The following is a 13,611-nucleotide window of genomic DNA, read 5'->3' on the forward strand; positions in this document are numbered from 1 at the left end:
AATTTCCACTGACACGTGGAAAGATGCTGGAAATCAACAGGAGAGTACCCAATGTGCGTTGGAGCTTTGCTGGGATCTCTATAAAGAGATATGGGGAAATTATACTGAAGAGAGGGGCAAAATTAGTTTTTCCTCTTCTTTTTCTTTCAGTGGTTGTACTCCAGACATACTCTTGTGATGCAGACTGTAAAAGAGTTTAGCATGGAAGACCTGAGAAGTTCTCAGGGGAGTTAAATAAAAACCACAGGTTTTGGCTATGGAAATAAAGAGGAAAGAAGAATCTTGGGGTTCTTCTTGGGAACACCAGGCAAATTCTGCTGTGCAGTTTCTGTACAAATGAGTGGGATAAGGACTGAAAGGCAGCAGAAGCTGGTGTTGGAAGAGGCCTCCAGTGGGAACGCTAAACAACTTTCAGGAATGGTGTTTTGTTCTTTTCCTTGAAAAACAAAAACCCCAAAGCCCCACTCCATATATATAGATATATTTCAGATGAGCTCTTATTTGTCCAGAGCTGCAGAGGAGGGTTCAGAGGTTTGATCCCCAGCATCTAGGCTTGATTCTCAGACTTTTTCTATGCAATCCTTTTGAGGTTCTCATTCATGTCTCATGCCGAGTTCATTCTTCCCTCTCCCCTTTGCCCCTCTGGCAATGACCTAAGTTACTGAGAAGAAAGGTGTAACCTACTAATGCCATTTTTTTCACATGAGCTTTTATGTATAGAAATATTTTCGTGATCATAACTTCAGCATGGAGCCACTAAAAAGAAAAGAAATTCTTTTATTCTATAATGTCCCTGGAGCTGGACTGACCTAATTTCCTTGAATAGTTCACCTGTTTGCCTTCCTTCCTTCCTGCCCTGGCATTTTCCATAGTGTCCCACTGCAGAGAAAGGCTGCCTGCTGAGCACTGCTCTTGGTCGTGTGGCTGGGCAGCACCTCTGCATTTTCCCTGTGCTCTTGCAGTGAATTCATTCTCTACTGCTCCGTCAGCCTCTTCTAGCCTGCCTGTGCCTGCCTCTAACTAATATCCTTCACAGGGCAGCTCCTTCCAAAGAACTGGTGTTTACTCTGTATCCCCATGTCAGCACCTGCCTGCTCTGAGTGCGGCTCTGTATCTGTCAGCTCCATCTTTTTCATGAGCACCCTGAAATCCCCTGTGCCCACGGCAGGGAGGGGGATGTGTGATCCCCACCCAGATAACCATTCCTGAATGCAGCCAAGGGCTGCTCCTGCCACCACTGCCACCAGCAGTAATTACACTAGGATAAGGTTACAGGAATCATGATGGAGCTTAACAGAGGTCCAGTCTCTGGTATCTGCATGGCCACTGTCTCCTTTATGTTCATAGAGGTAGGAAACTCTTGCCTGTATTTCTGGCTGTGCCAGGGAGCAGTGTGGATGATGTGCCAGCTCTGCTTGGACAATGTGCCAGCTTGTTTACTTGGCTCTGCCATCTCACTTGTGCTGTACTTGCCACAGTGCAATCACCACCAAGTTTTTTTGGGATTGTGAACTTCTGCTCAGTAAGGCAGAAAGTTGGGATTCTTTTAAATCTTTGTCCCAGTCTAGGTATTCAAGGATGATGTTTCTGAAAACCTTGGAGTGTGTTTCTTCTGATCTAGAAGGTAATTGTGTTTGTATTGAAATCAGACATGATATTGCATTGAATGGTTCTGCTCTGTGAAATTCCCCTTCCCCTTGACCAAGGTTCCCTGATCTAATACCATATGTTCTGTATGAGGTATGCAAGTTTTCTCAGCTATGTTGTTGAGTGTTGTTTAAAAACTAAGAATTTGGTTTTGGCTGTCCTTTGAATGTCAGTTGGGGATGTGCAAAAAAGGGCCTGTTAAGATCTTCAGTTTTGGGTTGCTTACCACAATGGGTATTTTCATTTTCTTTCCATTTTTCTTTCCCTTTTTCTTCCCCTTTTTCTTTTTCTTCCCCCCTTTTTTTTTTCTTTTTAGTATCTCTGTCTTTTGCCCTGGTGATGGAAGTGAAATAACAAATAGCTTTTGCATGGCTCACGTTCCAGCACTTGCTAGCTTCTGTTTCTGACTTTCCAAAGCAGTTACATTCCTTAGAAGTTCCTTTCCTTAAAAGTTAAATTCCTTTTGGTGTTCAATCCATAATTCTGTCTATTTAATATCTCAGCTAGTAGCTTATTCCTTACATTTTAACATTAAAAAACTTTCACTGTGGTTTTCTGGGAAGTTTTCTTGCATGAAAGCTACTCAGGCAGCAAGCACTCCATAACAAACGCCTGGTGCCTCTCCCTGTTGTAACAAGACTTGCAAAGCAAGGATCTGCTTGGATTATCACATCTCTCTTGGCTTGTGTGCTTGGAGAACTTTTGAATTTGTAAGTTTCAGTATTGGAGTTAAGAGATGCTGTTTCTTGTCTGTTGTACAAACTTAATGACAAAACCTTGTTGGCTGTGAAAGGGCTGCTTCACCAGAATTAATCTGTCCACACAACAGTTGGCTACAGATGTAGAAATCCAGGCCTGTGCTGAAAATAACTTGTACAGTGAGAACTGTTCCTTTGTTTGCTAAAAGTGTGTTCAATGAAAAAGATAGCTGGGGTTATAAAATTCAACAACTTTATTATGAACAATTTGGGATGTGACTTTCTGACAGTCTAGATTTGTGGGCATCAATGGAGCAGCTCTAGGGTAAATTTGGCCTGCAGAACCTGGAGCTGGAAAATAAGCATTCAAAGAAACAGAATGGATTCTAACCCATCACAGAGCAGAGAGGATCATAACAATCTTTTACCGAACATTTTCACAACCTTCAAGGACTTCTCTGTGAATCTTGTACAACAGCTGGTACTTTTTTACTATCTTTAAGCCTGTGGGCAGTATTTCTTATACAAGCAAAATTATAAGCTTTTAAAGAGACCTTGTAGAAAAACTGAGCAGCTGTTTAGCTGGCCAAAAATATTTATTCATTGTTTTTATCAAAATCTTCAGTGACAGCAAGGTGCTTGTTTAAAAAGAGTTTCCCTGTTATAAATGACTGCTCTTCCAATTTCTCATTCTGCTTCTTGGATGTTACTGTGGAGTCCTGGACCTCTCTTGTTGGAACACATGATCCTCCTGCCAGAGGATATCTATTGTGGGCACACTCTCTCTGGATTTTAGCAACTCTCCTGAAGTTTAAAAGTGTTTATCTTACACAGCTGAAAGTCTCCTCCTGTTTCATGAGCTCTACACTGGAATGCAGTGGAAGAGACCCAGGACCTGTGGCCACCCAGATTAGAGTTTTTTGTATTAAGGTCCCTATATGGTTTTGTTAGAGACTTCAGCTCTGTCTCTGTCTGTCTCTGCTCCTTGTTTGGGAGGCTGGTGGGAGGAGAAGAGCTGAAGGGGCTATAAAACCTCTGGGGTTTCAGATACAGAGTGTACCACCCCAGAGCAGCCATCCTCAGCCAAGCGCTGTCAGGGTAAGTGGCACGGAACCAATGCATGATTTACAGGTTGCTGGAGGATTTCAATTAAATAATGTCAAGTGGAAGCTGTTCAGGAGGATGTACTGCTGCGCTGTAATTTGCTTAAAAGACTTATTAGAATTGAGTTGAAAAAGTGCTTGTAGTGTCTATACTGACGTGTCTTTACTTTATATTCTGAAAGGAAAAGTTCTGCTCTAATAATTTAACTGATTCTACCAGCACTTCAGCATCTGTATAAAGAAATGGTTTGTGTAATGCCACTGCTGGAATTGCAGATATACTCTGGTTTAAATGAGCCTGTGTGACATTGGGGTGTTAGTTTGGGACAGAGTTCCTGGTGGGGTGTGTAGTAGTATTTCTTAGGAGATTTGCTTTAGTGCTTTAAATCAAGTGTGAGGTGAAAGAGTGTTTCGTGGAATGTGACTGCAGGAAGAGCTGGAAGTATGCAAATCAGCAGTGTCTAATAGGATAAACTGAGGATGCATGTGTATTCATCCTTATTTCTATGCATATGAAACTACTGTTCTGTAAAATGCCAAATATTCATTAACAAACAGGCTACACGCAGCACTTGTGGAGCTGGAGTTCTCTATAATTTATTGTGGAGGTTGGGGAGGTGATTGATTATATTTGCATGTAAAACAGGGAGAAGAAAGAGGCTAAAGACTGTTTATTGGGAGAAAAATTTCCTTTCTTCCACAGCACTCAGTGACATTTGCTCTAAGATCTTGCTACTGCCTGCCGTGGCAGTCCTGAGCTGTTGGTAGCAGAGCCCTCTGTCTGATTTTTCAACTTTTTGGGCTTTATTACTAAATATGGTTTTCATTTAGAGTCCACTAAGCTCAGAAATGTAGCCTCTCCTGCCCCCCTCTTCCCTCCCCCAAGTGATTTTTGGCATTGCATGAGCTGCATTGGTTTGAGCAACCCCCCTGACCTCAAACGCTGTTCCAAAAACAGACGGCTGAAAAGCATATTTCCTAATTAGGAAATGGTTTGTCCAAACCAGCCTGTTCATTCATGTTAGATAACAGTTGTACTCCATTCAGTACATCTTTTAATATAAAGAGCCTAAGGAGTTTATTAAGTGAAAAAAAATGCAACTTACTTTCCTTCCACAGTTATAATGATAAAATATCTGGAATACAAAGTTAGGAATTCCCAATCCTTGTCTTCTCCTGGGAGCTCTGCCCACACAGCCTGCAGGAGCAGGGCTGCAGCAATGTCTCGTGGCTGCCTGGCTGGGGAAAGGCAGAAGATCTCAAATGAGGCATTTGGGAGAACTGTCTGTGCCTGTTCCATCCACTGTAGAGGTTTAACAGATTGGGGCCTCCCTTGCTCATTGGCCATGGCTCTTGCTTACCCCATTCTCATTTCTGCCTGCACTTCCAGTATTCCTGCAGCAGAAGGTTTTGGAGGCTGCATGTGGAGCCAGCTGGTCCGTGGATGACAGCTGTCTCCCTTAGCTGCTAACACACTGCAATTTGTTGAACTCTGCATGGAAGCCCAGGCTTGGAGTGGGCCAAATGATTCCCTACCACGCTATAAATTGTGAGCAAATAGTTCTTCTTGAATCCTGGTATTCAGTGCTTGTTTCTGTAATTGACTTCAATACAAAGCCTTCAAAGCATTTTTATTACTCATATTATCTTCCTGTTGCCAGAGGAAAAAAACAGTTTCTTTTTACTGAGCCAAGGAGCCAACATAAATTGTTCTGTCACTCTACAAATGTAGTTTATTAGCTGCTTTGAAATGATGATAGATGTTATGGCCTGTTTTTAAAACACATACTGTCTCTGACTTAATTTTAAAGGTGGGTTTATTTTCCTGACTGATTAGGGGAGAACTGGATAAGACTTGCTTCTTTTTATTCCCATTTTTTATTTGAAAAATTTCTACCCTTTTAAAAGGTCAAATGTAAACTTAATTGGCCATTTTCATCAGTGGATTAATATCTGCATCAGGAAAACACCCCTGGTACATGTATAGCATTTAATATAGATAGTTTTTGGGAAACCCAAGACTAGAATGGGAAGGTCAAGTGCTCTTACCTTTTAACAGTTATCCACATGGTCAGGATTTTGTCAGGATGATAGAAAAGCAGGAGAAGTTGTGCTGAATTCAGTGCAAATGAATCTTTGTTTTTGCAGCTGTCAGTCCAGAGTTCTCTTTTATCTCCCTCCCCCAGCCGTGGATTTCTGAGACCAAATTTAGATAAACATTTGCTGCTCCCTGATCTCTCTGCCCGTGCCTCAGGGCTGGAAGTCTCCTCTGGAATTCCCTGGATAATCTCTAGTGCACCCAGGCATGGTTGATAGCTCTCATGCTTTCAGAAGGAAGCCCTGCAGTCCTTGTGATTCCCAGCCGGGGCCGTTCCCCTCCTTGCAGGTTCTGGTGGCCAGGGTGGCTCTGCTACCTGAGTGTGATTTTGGTTTTGATTTAATTCTTCCTTGCCGTTTTCACAGGGCTCTTTTCTGTCTGGAAGGCGACGGGCACTGCTGTAGAAGATGTGTGAGGAAGAGGACAGCACTGCCCTTGTCTGTGACAATGGGTCAGGGCTCTGTAAAGCCGGCTTTGCTGGAGACGATGCTCCAAGAGCAGTTTTCCCCTCCATTGTGGGTCGTCCCAGGCACCAGGTGATGAACTACTTTGGTTGTTCCTTACTGGGCTTGTAGAAGGCTTTGCTGCCCTGTCCCCAGCTCTTCAGCCAGGGCCATCTGTGTCTGGGGCCAGTCCAGCCCGGGATCATCTGTGTAACACAGTATTTCCAGGCAAAATGACTACAGCAGCACACTCCCCTCTGAATCAAGGGAGGTCTCATGCCTTGTAAAGGAATTCTTTTAAATTTTTCACTCCCTTCTATGCCATCTTTTCCCTTCCCCTTAATTTTGAATCACCCAGAGAACTTGGTGAGTAAAACTAGGTTAAAGAAACCCAACTCAAAATCCAAATAAGCCCCACACAGGAAGATCTGTAAATTCTGACTGCCCTTAAAGCTGATAATAGGTGATGTGCAGAAGACTAAAGGAGGAAGCAGAAGTTTTCATTTGGCTTTCTCGGAACCTTTCTGGCTTTATTCATTAAGCTGTACCAGAAATGGGTACCTGTCTAAGAGCTGAGTTTCCTTAGCTTCAAGGTTTACATTTGAGTATATGATGCATTCCACTATATTTTAATAGTTTGCAGAACACATTTATTATCTGAGCTGTTAATTATAGAGAGTTTATGAGACAGATCACCATAAGCATGAATTAGAGCAGCTTGTCTAGGTCACAACAACCTAATCCAGGTAATTAACAGATCCACCTAATTGCTTCTATGTCATCCAAGGCCCTGGTGGAAAGAGGCAAGCTCTTTGCCAGATGCAGACTTTATGTACCCAGCAAATTCATTTAAAGTTCTCCAGGATTGGAGAAATACCTGCCTTTCAATACAGAAATTAGGACTGGAGGGCTAATTGATGCCTCTGGGAATTACCATAATTTGAAAAGTGCATGCAAATGCCATCATCTGTAGCTAGTGGAAATGATAATAATGGCTCAAAACCAAGCCATATAGTTACAGGGGAAACAAATACAGATTTCTAGAACCTTTCTTTCCTGATCATTTAGGATGGATTAAAAATTGCATTATTGCATTAAAAATTGCAAATCTGGAATGCCTGTTTTTAAGACATGGATTTAGAGATGCCAACAAGGTTTGGAATCTCTAATGGCTAAGTTCTAAGTATTATGCACTTAAAGGATCCTACTATATTCTATTTTTCTTTCAATATTTCTGATTTTAACATAGAGACTAGCGTATATCCAGAGTAGTTTTCAGCTTCTGTTCTTTTAATAATTTCTACTGGATCCATGAAAATATCTGTAAAGAAGTCCACACAGTAGATTTAATTTGTCCATCCCTAATCACAGTATTATGGAATTCAAATAGAGGATTAAAAAATGTTGAAACTGAAGCTTTGGGAAATGTAAATTGTGTATCACTCGATCTTGACCTTTAGATGGCACAATATCACTTTCTGCTTTTACTCCACTTTATTATCATTTAGCAGACTGTTCATCCCTAAATAATAACAAACATAAACCAACTCAGTTTTCCCACTTTATCTTGATACATTTAATATTGTACTTTTTCTGTTTACTCAACTGTAGTGGAAATATGAACTCCAGAGATTTAATAATGAAACATTTAATTTTGGCAATTTAAGAGCAACATATAATACTCCATTTGTTAGTATTAGTAAACTATGTTGTAACTAGTATAACTGGCAACTGGATTTGTTTCACAGCTGATGTTCTGTCTACTTTATGACACTATTCTCTGAGAGACTAACACAATTTGTATTATTTTATAGGGTGTGATGGTTGGTATGGGTCAAAAAGACAGCTATGTGGGTGATGAGGCTCAAAGCAAGAGAGGAATCCTGACCCTGAAATACCCCATAGAGCACGGCATCATTACAAACTGGGACGACATGGAGAAGGTATTTCAGCTGTGAAAAGTCAATGTGTACTACTGCTAAACAGAACTATTTGAACCAAATATTTGCAGAATATCCACTAAATTTTAAATGAAAGTGTCATGCTACCCAGTATGGTTCAAGGAAAAACTTGTTATTTGGAACGGTCTGGACAACACAACACACTGGAAGTGTGTGGAGTCACCCAGCACTTGACTCTCAGTATTGTAGAATTTGCTTGAAAGCAAAATCTTTTAGATGCCAACCAGTCCCCAATGACCACCAGCTTGAAAACAAGCTTAGGAAAGACTTGGCCTTCAGACTGAAATCTCTGGTTGTTTTAATTCTTATCAGTGTATTAACCTCCCCACTGCCTCATTTGGCCTCAAATTTTTACAACTTGTAGGAACAAGTAATGTGGAGGTGATAAACACAAGTTGACTTTCAGCCTCACAAACTATTTATCTTCATTTCTTTTCTTGACTTCTTGGGCTGGCCTGTACAAATCAAAAGAGGAAACTGTCAAGGGACCCGTTATCTGTTGAACTCTGTGTATGTTCTCTCAGTTGTTCTGGAACTGTTTCCCTTTGAGTAACTATTGAAATAGCATTGCTGGAACCAAGTGTGTCCTGTGCTATCTTTTCTCTTGTAAGAGTACTGTATTCATTTTCCTTATGTGTCCCTAAAGTAAGTCATATATTATGGAAGTAAAGCCTGAGGATGGTGCTTTTCTTTCTACAGTTGTTCTGGTAGTCTCTGTGGAGGCAGTAAGAACAACTGCATGAGAAACATCACCAGCCTGTATCTAGAGCTGAAGCAGAGTGCTGGATCTCAGCACGTGTCTGGAAGTGATGCTGAGCTGCTGACTGATGGTTTTCTTTATTTCTCTTGGCTTCTCTCACTATCCTCAGATCTGGCACCATTCTTTCTATAACGAGCTCCGGGTTGCACCTGAGGAGCACCCAACTCTGCTGACTGAAGCACCCCTGAATCCCAAAGCCAACCGTGAGAAAATGACACAGGTGAGCCACACTAAAGCCATGGCATAGTCCAGCCTTTCCATTCAACAGGATGTGAATGTCATCCTTCCAGTTAGTCGTGCTGTCCAGCAGTCTGTCTCTCTCAGTTATGGAAGATGGAAAGCACACAGTGACCACCTGTCATATTTACATATTATTACATATAGTTTAGAAAATCACTGTATCCATGTTGAATGTGAGCACTCCAGTCTGTCCAAACTTTGTCATTTTAATCTGTTTTTATACCCAGGCCTATTATGAAATTATCTTTAATAAGTGCATATGGCTATATTAATATGATAAAAATACAGGTCAAATACAGGGAGATACCTTACAGGACAAATATTTTTGGATTTAGATTTTGTATTTTCCTTTCTTGCTTTTACCAAGCATAGAGAAATATCAACATCTTGCATTCTACCTCTCTTTCAGTAAATTGCTTCAACTAAGCTAAACCCACTAGTGTAAAGACAATTATTTTAATTGCATTTCAGATCATGTTCGAGACGTTCAACGTACCAGCCATGTATGTAGCTATTCAAGCCGTTCTGTCCCTCTATGCCTCCGGACGTACCACAGGTAAGCCCCAGGGGAACGTGGCACAGGTGTTTGCAATGGTTCCGTGGGGATGATGGCGATGATCCGTGTGTTACCCTCCCAAAGGGATCGTGCTTGACTCTGGGGACGGCGTCACCCACAACGTGCCCATCTACGAGGGCTACGCCCTGCCACACGCCATCATGCGCCTGGACCTGGCTGGCCGCGACCTCACCGACTACCTCATGAAAATCCTGACAGAGCGCGGCTACTCCTTCGTCACCACCGGTAAGGACACGCCGAAACAGAGCCTCGTTCAGTGGTTGAATAGGCATGGGAAGGTCTCCCACATGAAAGCCCCTTGAAAAGCTAGCAGAGGATTTGTTTAAAATACGGGGAGGGTGTTGGAGGGTGAAAGGGAACAAGCAGTCAACGTGTCTGGGTCCTTCCTGAATGCCATTTTAAAGATTGAATCCTCCTTACAGCGGAGCGTGAAATTGTCCGTGACATCAAGGAAAAGCTCTGTTACGTGGCCCTGGACTTTGAAAATGAGATGGCCACTGCTGCATCTTCCTCGTCTCTGGAAAAAAGCTATGAGCTTCCTGATGGTCAGGTGATCACCATTGGGAATGAACGCTTTCGGTGCCCAGAGACTCTCTTCCAGCCTTCTTTCATTGGTGGGTTCAGTGACTGTTCTGCCTTGGTAAACCGTACAGAAATACCAAGTCCCTATTTCCTTTTGCTTGTGCTCCATTACTGACTCACCCACAGCTATGCATGTGTCCTAGCACCCATTATAAAACAGTCTTTTAGAACAGGTCTATTAATGTGGTGGGAAGAATTTCACATTAAACAATTAGCCAAAATGCTTTCCCAAAATAAACCCACAATGTTTATTCCTGCCTTCTGGCATTGGGCCTGTACCATTTTGTATGTTTGAATGTGCTTGCCAGGAGTGGGAAGAGGTGGGAGGGGCATGCAGGCAGCAAGACCTACTTTTATTTTTGCAAAAGACTGCTCCAAATCCTGAATCCATGGTTCATTGCCTTTTCGGAGCAAAGTCAAGATGATGCCACGCTAATCAACATCCATGAAGGCAGATTTGCAACTAGGTCACACAGAAATCCAGTTTCAGTTCTGCCAATAGGCAGAATTTCAACTCAGAGATAAAGCAGTTGCATGCCTAGAGGTATTAGGACATATTTTGACTGTTCTGCATCTGAGTTGACTTAATTTGAAAAGAAAAAAAAAAGGAAAAAAAAGAGAACAAATTATTCCAAGACCATATAAGGAATTCTTAGGACAATTGAGAATGCCTGCAGAAGCATAGTGGAAACTTTGCTATTCCACACCCCCAACTTTCTTTTTTAGGAGGACTTGTTGTGTGTAAGGGGGAGAGGAGGGCTGTACATGAAGGAACTCTTAAGCAAATAATTTAGGCAACTGCAAAATGACTTTCCAGATTTCCAAAGCTCTGAGACTGATGTCCTCCAAAGAATCACCAAACAGCATGTCAGTTCTGCATTAACAATTTTAAGTGTCTGTATGGAGTTGCTTCCTCAGCGTTCTTCTGTACCTTCCCCAGGCATGGAGTCTGCTGGCATTCATGAAACCACTTACAACAGCATCATGAAATGTGACATAGACATCAGAAAGGATCTTTATGCCAACAATGTGCTGTCTGGAGGCACCACAATGTACCCAGGTATTGCAGACAGGATGCAGAAGGAAATAACTGCCCTGGCTCCTAGCACCATGAAGATCAAGGTATGTATGGTGCAATCTTTGTAGATTATATGAGCTGGCATGTACAAAGTCCTCAAAGATCTAATGAAACATGAGTGCTTTTAACACATTCTGAATCACATCTGGAGTACCTAGCAAATTATCACCAACTGGTAACTTTGGTGCTGGGAAAAGAGAGCTTTCTCTCATTTCCTTGTTCATGTTGATTTCAGTCAAATGTCCTAATGTGGCCAAAGAACAGCAGGATACAAATGTTCCTCTGGGGCTGTATGTGAGCGTCTTCAGCCCTTCTAGTCCAATGGATGTGGGAGACAGGAAATTCTGGTTTTGTCTTTGGCTTACAAGTTTGAAAGAGACCCTGACAAACTAATCTTTGTTCTGCTGCTTCAAGTCTTCTGTTTTTTGCTTTACAAACATTTTATCAGCTATACCAAAAGGAGTGCTCCATAGGTCATTGATTTTTTTCAAGCCCACCTAGACTGTCGTTATGTTTCCAGAGCAATTCTCTCCCCTTTTGTCAGACATGCTCAGGAGTACATGAGTGCACCAGGGACAGGGGGCATTGAGGGTTGAGTCAGGCAGAGAATTTGAGGGTATAGATTTATATAACAAATTCTAAACTCTGCTGCTTGCAGCAATGGATAGCACTAACAAATAGGTGCAGTGTTTTTTTAATACCACAGATCACTGCTTTAGTATTTTTGTATAAAAATGTATTTTATTCACAGTAGACAGACATACTTAATGTTTTATTTCTTGAACAGATCATTGCTCCTCCTGAACGCAAGTACTCAGTCTGGATTGGAGGCTCTATCCTTGCTTCCCTCTCTACTTTCCAGCAGATGTGGATCAGCAAACAGGAATATGATGAAGCTGGCCCATCCATTGTTCACCGCAAATGCTTTTAAATTGCTTTTTCTTTATATCCTTAGTGTGAATGTATTCAGGGAAGTGCATTCTTATAATTTCATTCCATAAATCCTTAATCGTAATTAATCTAATTAATTGGATACTGTGTATTTCCTAAAATAAATTTTAAATATGCTATGAAATTGCTGCTCCTATTTAAAACAAAAACAAAAGCCACACCATGAGTGTGTGGAGATGCCCTTACAGCTGGCTTGAAGCTCCATCTTGTGACATGAATTTATTATTACACTCCACTGGGCCTAACAGAAATGGTGGTACCTTTAGCTCGATGATGCCAATGCCAGAAGATGCTCACCTGTCAGGCTGCATGTTCTCAAAGTTTAGCCTCAGAATACATTTTAATCTGCAGACAGAACCAGCCATGGTTCTTACAAAGTTCTAGGCAGTACCAAAGGAGCACGGCATCTGTTCAATATCAGGAATATCATGTTCAGTATCATGGGCACACTGCTTTGCATCTGCTCTATCCAGAAATATTATCTATCCGCATCACTTCTTACTACCCAGCTCTCATGCTGGAAAAGCTAATTTCTTACAGTTCAGGGCCCAGGGGTGTATGATATGTACCACAACAATCCTGTGTTTTCTTTAAAGAAATAAAACCTGTTCCTTTGGGAGCATATCTAAACACTAATAGTAGGTCAAACATGTGACTTTTCTATTGTATGCCCTCAGGATGAGTGCAGCCTATTATTTTTATTTTGTGATTTCTAGCAAGATCTAAAGGGTAATTAAGCTGGCTTAATATACTTTCTTTTCAGAACTTTTTTTTAAAAGGGGGGAGTAATGTGTTCAAAGCAGCTAAAATAATTTTGACAATTTTCTTTTTCTGTGATTTTTTGATTCCATTTATAATCTTAAACACATCAGCTAGAAGTATATGCTTAGAAGCTGAAGCCAGTAATACTGTCTTAGAAGTATATATATATATGAATAAAGAATTCACTGAGACAGACCTGGAAAAGGTCACTTCTAAGGAACTTGCTGCAATCTGTATTCATTAGAGTTCAGGATAAAGGATGCTATTTATTTTTGTTAACCTATTTTCCTCTCTCAACTCAATAGTTTACCTCACTTGCCTGTTACTTGTTACATTTCAAACTGTAAGCTCTTTGCAACAGAACCTGTTATTACCATGTCTTCATAACCCCAGGGTTTCAGATCTTGTCCAGCTTCTGCCTGTTCACACATGTTGCAAACCTCTTTGTACTAACCTTATTACTTAAAGTATAGGTCATCTAGGTTCTTGGAACAGTTACTAAATAAACTCTTGTAAAAGCAAATAACTTTGTATGGCTCTTTCTTCTAACTCTGTCTAGATCTTTTTATCTAACTCTAGATAGATTGTGTAAATTCTTTTCAGGATAAGAAGTGTCTTTCAATTTAAAGTCTCTACTGACAGGTTTCTGGAGAAGACACATTTCTCCAAGGGACTCTGATGCATCCCTAGTATCCCAAAATGACTAGGATC

The 13,611-nt window shown here is 41.2% G+C and overlaps 1 protein-coding gene across 1 annotated transcript; it reads left to right on the top strand.

The window, feature by feature from the left end:
* The first annotated feature begins 3,329 nt into the window (after positions 1–3,329).
* ACTA2 (actin alpha 2, smooth muscle) lies at positions 3,330–13,426 on the top strand. The gene is made up of 9 exons (XM_063163563.1): positions 3,330–3,443; positions 5,912–6,082; positions 7,804–7,932; positions 8,820–8,930; positions 9,422–9,506; positions 9,591–9,752; positions 9,950–10,141; positions 11,050–11,231; positions 11,975–13,426. The coding sequence occupies exons 2-9, from the start codon at positions 5,954–5,956 to the stop codon at positions 12,116–12,118; spliced, it is 1,134 nt and encodes a 377-aa protein (XP_063019633.1). The 5' UTR covers positions 3,330–3,443; positions 5,912–5,953; the 3' UTR covers positions 12,119–13,426.
* The last annotated feature ends 185 nt before the right edge of the window (positions 13,427–13,611 follow it).

This window comes from Melospiza melodia, chromosome 9 (assembly GCF_035770615.1).
Source record: "Melospiza melodia melodia isolate bMelMel2 chromosome 9, bMelMel2.pri, whole genome shotgun sequence".
Classification (NCBI taxonomy): Eukaryota; Metazoa; Chordata; class Aves; order Passeriformes; family Passerellidae; genus Melospiza; species Melospiza melodia.

Coding starts and splice junctions, on each gene's coding strand:
- ACTA2 (XM_063163563.1), top strand. CDS start 5,954: ATGTGTGAGGAAGAGGACAGCACTGCCCTTGTCTGTGACAATGGGTCA. Junction 8,931..9,421: donor ACCGTGAGAAAATGACACAG/GTGAGCCACACT, acceptor ATTGCATTTCAG/ATCATGTTCGAGACGTTCAA. Junction 9,753..9,949: donor CTACTCCTTCGTCACCACCG/GTAAGGACACGC, acceptor TCCTCCTTACAG/CGGAGCGTGAAATTGTCCGT.